Below are 9261 nucleotides of genomic sequence, written 5' to 3' on the forward strand. Positions count from 1 at the left end.
ATTTATTTTACTTCACAATCCCATCGGAATCACTGAGACTCAAGGGGATGTGAACTGTCTTTTTGTTCCTAGAGGACAGACTAATCCCAAGGTGACACAATTTAAGACCCTTTGTTGAAAGTGACCCAAAAGTAAATGGACTGACAATTTCATGGAGACTCACTGTTCCCTGACAACAACTTGGTATATCAACCTTGGAAGCAGATATTCAGAGAGTTGGAAAGGAACATGCCTTGGGGACCAAAAAGAAGTCTATTCTGAGCCACCGCATCTGTTGGAAGGACTCCTCTTTTCCAAGTAGCTGGTCTGTAGGGATTTCCTGCTATAAATTCTCCAGGTAAAAATTCTATCTGCCAAAAATGCATAGTATAACTTTAGCTGTAAGAAATGAAATATTACCCCAAGTTTTACACTTTCCCAAGTATTAGTAAATATAATGATAAATTTAGGCGCTATGAAGTTCTGCCATTTAAATATTTCTCATGTAGAAATGTATTGTTTTATAAAATAGCAATCATTAAATCAGTGAAGTATACACCACAGAATTACACTGATGATTTTTAATCTTTTGTAAACTTAACATCAACTTAACATTTTAAAAAAATTGTGCAACTCGAAGGGCATAGTACTCTACCAAAAATTATAAACCAATTGGACATTGATAGGTAATTAACCTTAAATCATGGCTCTTTGTCTTGTGATAATCTGCCATGACATCTGGCATGCCTTTCCTGAGTCAAAAGGCCAAAAGGCCTGATTTTTATTACATTGACTTTGAGGTCATTCTGTTCATATGATAAAGCGGTCAGCCCTCAGCCTCACACTTTCCGAGCCTGGCCAAGTTAGGCGGGAGGGGTTCCATTTCACAGCGAAGCCACAAGAGCTTCCTCCCATTAGTGGCGCAATGCCTCGGAGTAAAGGGAGGTTAAAACTACCAATTAAAGGGCTCTCTTTAAAAAATAATAATAATAACAGTAGAATAAAGGGCTCTCTTTGCCTGCGCTGCCCCTCCTGCAGCTGGCCCTCCTGCAGCCCCGCGCTGTCCCCTGCCTACCGAGCCCTCACAGTCCCGGTCCACTGCCCAGACAGCGCCTCTGCGTCCACGGGTGTTCCTGCGGTGACAGCAGCGTGGGAAGGCAGTGATGAGGCGTGAGGTGGTGGGAGCCAGGGGCAGGCACAGGCCTTGCGAGGCGTGGGACCCTCAGGGTGAAACAAGCCCTAAGAGGCCAGGAAGGGGACGGCTCCCCGAGCGACAGCGGCATCCTGGCCACTCTCCAGGTGTTCTAAGAGATCTCAGTGAGAAGCATCCTCCACCGAAGACATTTTGTTGTTGGCACAATTTAAGACCCTCTTAGCAGACGTTAGTTATTACTAAATTTTAAACTTATATTTGCAAACTTCAAATCAGTACACTGCATGCCCAGAAAGATTAATTCCTAATCTTTCAGAACTCTTATTTTTAGCCTAATAGTTAGCTATGATGATTTTCTAGTGAAAATATCCAATGGAATTATTTTTCTTACACAGTGACTTGGAAGATGCTTAAATAACTATATAAGAAAGTGTCATGATTTCCGAAATTTACTGTAAAACAATATGTTCACAAACCTTTACTGAGCAGCCTTATTTTTAAAATATTGCCTACTTTCATTTCCTTAAATTTATGTAGAAAAGAAATGTAATTTAAAATTAATAAAGGGAGCTGGGCGTATAGCTCAGTGGCACAGTCCTGCCTGGTAAGCACAAGATCCTTTTTTTTTTTTTTTTTTTTTTTTTGTACAGGGGATTAAACTCAGGACCTTACACTTGCCAGGCAGGTACTTATACCCCTGAGCTAACTCCTTAGCCCCTGAATACAAAATCCTGAGTTTGACTCCTAGTACCAAAACAATAAATAAATAAATACATAAATAAAATAGAAGATTTTTGTTTTCAAAAGAAAAGAAGAAATACGGGATTTATACATTTTGGGGGCAAGAAGTTATACAGCAAATCAATTTTCATATTCCACAATAAATTTGCAGAAATAATGAGCTAGGAACAGGGACTACAATATTACTATCACTGAAATTATATATCTATATATTTTTTCTTCAAAAAAGTGAATTAATTAACCACTGCATTGTTTTCTTTTATGCACTGAAATTTATTTTTATCAGCATGATTATTCATATAAAGTGTTCAGTAGCAGAACACGTGAGCATCCACATATTTATTGTTTTTTCTCCTACTTTCTGATTATTAGCAGGTCTAATCTGTACATAGAGGGCAGTGTTTTGGCAAGAAAATGTGTATCCTGGTACCTAGATCTGTGACTCTACCACTTGCTGTCCAGCGGGGAGAAACAGAGAAAGCCCGAGACTCTGAGAGGATAGTCACACTTTCCTCCTGGCTAGAGGTAAGTTAGGAGGTTATTCTGGAAGCGCAAGGCCAACAACAAGGGTAGACTCAATTTATGAATGGAGTACACACTATGAATCACTTCTACTTTCCATCACAAGCTAGATCCCACAGTGTAGGTATCTGTGGCAGTTGTGGAGTGATAACTACTGAGAAGACCCACTAAATCATAACACACTTGCAAGAGCTGGAAATTTTCACTGCTGATTTTACCAAAGCCCACCACAGTGAACTTGACAGGCCAACTATGCCCTAGAGGTTGGATGCCAAGATGAGGTCACACCTGCTTCTGTTGACCATTGACACCGTTTCATAAATGAGGACACTCACAGCTCATTTCAAGTCGGATGAAGTCTTTAATGCCAAGGTTTTCTAGGAAAACTCCAGATAAAGCGGTGGTTTTGAAAAAGAAGGAAATGTCTGCGCTGAATTCCGCGTGGAAGGTGGGGAAGTGGAGATACGAGGCTTCCGTAGAAAATGAGACGGCATTCCAGAAGTGCCCTGCAAGGACAGAATCCTTAAGCACGGATCATGGTTCTCCACGGTCAGGGAAAAGCGCTGGGTATGGAGATAATTTTCAGGACTGAGGGAAACTGTGGGGAAAAGGGATAAGGGACTAAAAACATCTTGTGCTCATGTAATGCGGAGAAAGCTTCTTTCGATTTAGTACTCACTGTCACCATAGCAACGCAAGGGACCAATTCTCCAAGCAGCTTCTGAGTTTGATCTGTTGGTATCGGTGATAACTATCTGGGTGACAGGCAAGTGATCTTTGAAGGAAAGGAAGCCAGTGTCATTCGTCCTGAAAGATATAAAATTAAGAAAAAACATGTGGAAAATCTAGGAACTGTGTGCTGAGAGCCCTCTTTTCACAAGTGACTTGGACCAGATGTGGAGGGGCTGGGCAGGGATAGGTGTGACAGAAGGCCTTTGGTCTCAGGACGGTGTGAGGGGCTGGAATGCCAGTCACATGCCTATGGCCCCCTTCCAAACACCACTGGCATCTACATCTTCCCGAAATGCACTGCAGAAACACAGTTTACAAAAATTGCAGCTGTGTATTGTAGCTGGGTACAGCCTACCTGCCCTGGGCAGCACAGTGTGACCCTAACCATGGCCTCCATGCCCCATAAACAGAGTGGCCACCTTAGTAACTACCTGCAAGTAGGCATTGCAGTCCCTCTCCACAGGCCCTCCAAGGGCCTGTTCCAGCCACCTGCCAACAGCTGTAATCAGCCTTCGATGTTTTGTAGTACCTTTTCTCTCATGTAAGAGCCAACCTTTCTTTTATGGTTCCTTCGCATGTTGGTCTTGCTCTGAAAGATCTCAGTAGCTGAGGATTCTGGCTTTGTTCTTGTCAATTATGCAAATAGAGGATTTCCTATTTACATTTTTTGCAATGTTACAAAAAGGAGAGAGCCACTATTTCTCTCCCTTATTAAGCTGTGTTTGAGAGGTGAGGTGAGATTATACCATTTTGCTGGGAGTAAAAATAGGTAGGAAGAAACTGGAACTGAATGTAGAAATGTTTTGAACCAGAATTATACAGGGAGATAGAACTGGGGAAATAGTTCAGTGAAAGAACGCTTATGTAGCATGCAGCTACAAAAAGATGATAAATAAATAGAAAATAGATAGATAGATAGATAGATAGATAGATAGATAGGTAAGTATTTAGATAGATGGATAGATTGATAGATAAATGATGACCACTACAAGAATTTTTCCTTGCAATATACTTCATGAGTAACGTTATTCCCTTTATGAGTGAGTGACTTTCCCATTTACAAATGGAGAAAGTCCAAGTAAGGCTAGAAGGTATCAGGTAATATCACAGGCAACAGGGGAAGGAATCAAGATGCATTTGTGACATTCCTCGGTACTATAAGCTATGCTAAAGGATATAGCTTTAGAATTGCACAGGTTTCCTCTGGAATCCCAGGTGCCAGCTCCTATTTGTGTTATTTCGGGCAAATCATTTCTTCCTGTGATGCTTAGTGTGCTCAGTGTTTACGTGAAGATACATCTGACAATAGTTTGAGAAGGACTAAATGAGATTATATAATCACTAAATATGACACACGCTCTGTGTTAAGTGCTCAGAATGGTAATATCTATTGTAGTTCTCTTCACTGTCCTGAAGTACTCTTCCATCCAAGGCAAGCCAACTTATTTTCTATGCATGAGCTATTTTTCAGTGTTGGACATTTGTTGTTATGTAACAAATGTGGAAAATTACGTCTTAAGATATGCAATAACTCCTCAAAGCTTGAGAAAGATGTATATTAATTGATTTTATAAATAAATAATCACCTGGGCACTTTCCCTTACTTTAAAGAAATACAGTATCTATAAATCGACTATTATATTTAGAGGTCAGAAATGCTCAAGTGATGTAGAAAAAGATTGATTTCCAGGTTGGAAACACATCTGGAAATGATGCCTAGGCACAGAACAAACCTGTCTTTGCATCCAAATTACGGTGGCTCCTATTGCTAAGCAGAGCACCTCGGGCTATAGTTAGGACTTAGTGCACTTTGCAGACTTTTGCAGTCCCTGAAGCAGTGCATAAGACCCTTTATAATACAGCTGAGTGGCATTTGAGTAATGGAGGGCACGTCTTTCCACTGCAGTCAGAGGGACAGGACTTACGTTCATAAAGCTTGACAGAACAGTTGTGTATCAGCGAAGACATTCTGAGCCTTGATTTCCCCATCTTTTATATGGTCATAACACTAAGTGGCCATTGCCATTAAATCAAAGGAGGTAATATATACAAGCTAGCTAACTCACGGACATACAGTAGGGACTCAGTACACAGTTACTGAAATGCTCAGTAATGTTTAAAATGAAGTGAAAACCAAAAGCACCTAAAGGGAAAACAGAAAAGGGAACACGATGTTTGGAATGAATAAGCAAGCAGGATACAGGTTCCCACTTATAAGGCTCTAGGGCCCATGCAATATTGCCTGTGGACCTACCTGAAGAAAGATGCATGACCTAGAGAAAGAACACATGTGTTCAGAGAAAATTCAGGTATTCTCAAGAGCAAGGGTGTGGCAGAGAATTAGCTAGCCAGTGTCATCCCCTCTGAGCTTACTAGCTGAAGCATGGGATTGCACTAGATTCACACTATCAGATGGCAGGGGAATGACGATCTCCTAGTGCATCCTACGAGCAAGGGGGACAAAACGCCACACACTGTCACCTATCCTCATCAGCGCAGGCTGGCTAAACATGCTATAGCCCTATGTTTTTTCTTCCATTTTAGGTCCTTCCCTCTAAGTTAACAATGCATATGGTAGGCAGCAGACTAAGAAAATCATGGGAAGAGTTCAAGACGGCAACCCTCTTTGCAGCCTTCATGCAAAGTTGAAGGGGCAAATCTCAAGGGACTGCATGACCTCCCTTTGAATGAGGACGTGATTTCCTGTGGTGGCAAAGGAGTAACAAATAGGATGCTCACACACTATTCTTCAAGAGCAGTATGAAGCTCGCCAATTATTCTGTTTCAACATTGTTTAGCAAGGAATTATTTTCCTTTGCCTTCCTTCTTAAGACTTCCAGATAAAGAAGACCCAGGGAATGAGCTGACTGGAAGCTGAAACGAGCTAAAGGAGCGTGTGGCACAACACAAAAGCCAATGGAGCCAATGAGTATGATCAATACGTAGTGTACACTGGATAATAGTCATCCATCTTGGTCATGTTCCCTCATTGCAGAGACAAAATATCTAACATCTAAAATTAGGGAAGGAAAGGTTTGTGTAGCTCACAGTTTGTCCATGTTTCAGTCAATAATCAGCTGGCTCCAAGGCCGGGTGGTGTAGCATAGGGGCAACACTTCACGGTGGCAGAAGACAGCAAAAGAAGTGAAAGCAAATGCAGGGCAGGGGAGCAAGCCCCTTCCCTTCCTTCTGTTGTAAGCAGGTTAGCACCTCCTAGAGTGGGTATGGCTCTCACTCCATCTCCTGTGCCCTCCTCTTTCACAGGCTGAGAATTTTTTCAAAGTGAAGATTTATGGTCTGTTGCTAAATCACTAGGTTAAGTTTCTAAAGTTCTCCAGTTGACATAATGAATGAACCATGACTATCACAACATACCATAGCATAAACAGCCCCCAAAGGGCACCTCCTCTCCACCCCAGGGTGTAGAGCTGTGGGGTTTCTTAGTGAAGCTTCTAAACTTCTCAAGCTGACTCAAGGTATCAACTATCACACCCTCCCATTGTGCTCTACACAGAGGAGAACTCAGCTACAGTACAGTTTTCAGTTTCCAGCTCAAGAAGCATAAGGAAAAAGACAAAACAACTTGTTACACATTTGGAATTTTCAGATGTAGTTTTTGCATAAATAATCTAGAAATCCAAAGCCATAGGGTTCTTCATAATCAGATGTGAGAAAGCAAAACCAGATCCTCATGCATGAATATTGACAGAGATTTCTCAGTGCCTCTCTACTATCAGGAAAGTAAAGGGCTGGGGATGTACTTCATGTTTACTTAGAGGACTCTGGACCTCAAGTTTAATGCATTGTACCACAAAATGTCCCTGAAAGGTTTACATTATAAAATTGATTAAAGGTACCACCGGTGGAGATGGTTGAAGGTGTCATTTGCCGGATAAAATCTGGATCTGAACAGAGAACACCAGAAATGCTTGTTTTCCTAGGCTGCAATCAGTCCTAGTCAGGAAGCGAACAGATGAAAAGTAAGACCACTGATTCATTAGCACACACTCATGAGCAGACACCATGCAGATCTAGGGGGCGCCAGCTATATCTTTTTCATTATCTGAAATGGATCAATGATTTATTTTCTCTAACTCCCCAAGTTCCACCATGTTCAAATCCAGTTTGTCTTCAAATAATCCCTAAATAGTGTACATCCTCACTTTCTTCTATGTTCTAATTTCATTTCTTATGTATAATGTTTCTGCTATTTATTAATAAATTGACCTTCGTGCATGAAATTCTTATTTTGCCCATGAGAAATTGGGTCATTATACAGGGACATTATACAGGGAGACAAACTCAATTGTGTGGTAAGGTTAAACAAAATAAGTGGCCATTCATACACGCAGAGACTGGCTTCTGTTTGGCCTGAGGACCTGCCCTTAATCGATGGATAATGTCTCATCATGTGCCTTGAATCCATCTTTTCCTGTTTCCACAGTAATTCCCTTAATGAAGGGCCCTTCCTGGTCTGCAATGCCAATGTCTCCCTCCACCCTGGTTCTTGCATCCCTTATGTTTTGGACTTCTTTTGCTTTATCTCTCTCAAACATTTAAAACAATAACTGTCTGTGATAAAGAGAAAAAATTTTCTGATGAAAATGACATGGATTTAGAGGTGATACTAGGTAGAGTTTTTTGTTGTTGTTTTGCTTTTATTTTTGTACAGAGTCTTGTTATACAGTTCAGACTCATAGTGACTCTCTCTCCTCAGCCTCCTCAGTGCTGGGATTACAGGCAAGCACTACCATGCCTGAATTTGTTGGCAGGCATGGTGCATTTGGCGTTCTGGGGCCAGCATGGCATGTGGTAGTGGAGATCGAACTAGGGACCTTGCACTTGCCAGACAGGCTCTTAATCCACTGAGCTATCTCCCAAGCCTCAATACCAGGTAGATTTTGAGGCTGTCATTCTTGGAACACAATGTTCACTTGGGGAGTGTAGCAGAGCAGTCAGGTTCTTGTGGCTGAGAGCGGGAATGGGCTTTGCTTTTCTCTGGCGCTGGGCTACTGGAACAGCATTTCATAAATGCGTCTCTTCATCATGAGAACAACCACATGAGGATGTTGTAATTTACCTGCACTGTACTTGAAATGTACCTGCGGTACACAGCAGTGACAGACACTCTCAGGCTGTCCATCTGACAATGGAGAGGTTGCGGTGTGAAGCCACATTTGGCTCTTGGGCCATTTGCTGGGAACAGCCAAACTTCCTGTGCTCCACTGCAGAGAGCAACTTCCTGCAGGTGTTTCCCGCACCCAAACAGTGCTGGAAGTGCGGCGTGAGGCCCTGAATCCGAGAGCTGTCCTTGGCGGGTCTGAGGCCGACCATCCCCATTCTGTTCACACAGGATTCCATCACACCAGACATGGCTCGATTGATTAGGTTTCAGTTTACTAATTTGCAATCATGTTCCAGCCCTGCACTCCCTGAGGTGACAACCTGGGTCACCTTGCATGACTGTGGAGAGCCCACAAACTCATCAGTTATACAGTCTCTAGATCTATTTCCACTCAGGGCAGACTCAACCTTTAAAAGATGTTTTTTACCACTAGCCTTGCAAAGAGAGACCCCACTTGGAGAAGAGGGGTCCTCAGGGTTGCTTCTATCCCCTCCTCAGAGTTTCATATTTAGTTAACTTTGTACTGACCTGTTAATACCTCTACATTCTTCATTTATATGTGTTTTACTTAAATATCCACTTAATATCCACAATCAAATATTGCTTCTTTATTTAGAATTGTGAAAATGCATAAGAAAATAACAAAAATGATGACATGTTCTTTTGAAAACTAACTACAAGCCCATTTACTAGATACAGAAATTATCGTGAAGTTACCCAGTTCTCCCCAGAGATAGTCTTTATTCTCTTTTTTTCTTCTTTTTAGCAAAATAAGAACATGAAACTTCAAGAGGTTAGCATGATTTAATATTAATAAGTTACAAATCAGGGATTTGATTTTCCCAATGCATAATAAAATTTTACTCAGAGATTTAGTACATTGTACATCCAGAAAATGACAAAGCTACTAGTCCCCCTTCCTAAAATAGCTGCAATTGTATGAGTTCTAAGAGAATGTATTAGCACATATTGGCATGTAACATATTCAGAAAATATTTAAAGGGCAAAT

The 9261-nt window shown here is 41.5% G+C and overlaps 1 protein-coding gene and 1 pseudogene across 1 annotated transcript in view; one reads left to right on the top strand and one right to left on the bottom strand.

Annotated features, from left to right (window-relative positions):
- Positions 1-9261, bottom strand: part of Cntnap5 (contactin associated protein like 5) — a 930940-nt gene that overhangs the window by 173963 nt on the left and 747716 nt on the right. The window contains exons 15-16 of the mRNA XM_004626336.2: positions 3075-3202; positions 2731-2901 (exon numbers count right to left, since the gene is read on the bottom strand). Of these exons, the coding sequence (XP_004626393.1) occupies positions 2731-2901; positions 3075-3202 (299 nt within the window). The remainder of the gene's footprint in view (positions 1-2730; positions 2902-3074; positions 3203-9261) is intronic.
- LOC105741489 overlaps positions 3514-9261 on the top strand; it is a 16503-nt pseudogene continuing 10755 nt past the window's right edge.

Source organism: Octodon degus, unplaced genomic scaffold, assembly GCF_000260255.1.
Source record: "Octodon degus isolate 3935 unplaced genomic scaffold, OctDeg1.0 scaffold00014, whole genome shotgun sequence".
Classification (NCBI taxonomy): domain Eukaryota; kingdom Metazoa; phylum Chordata; class Mammalia; order Rodentia; family Octodontidae; genus Octodon; species Octodon degus.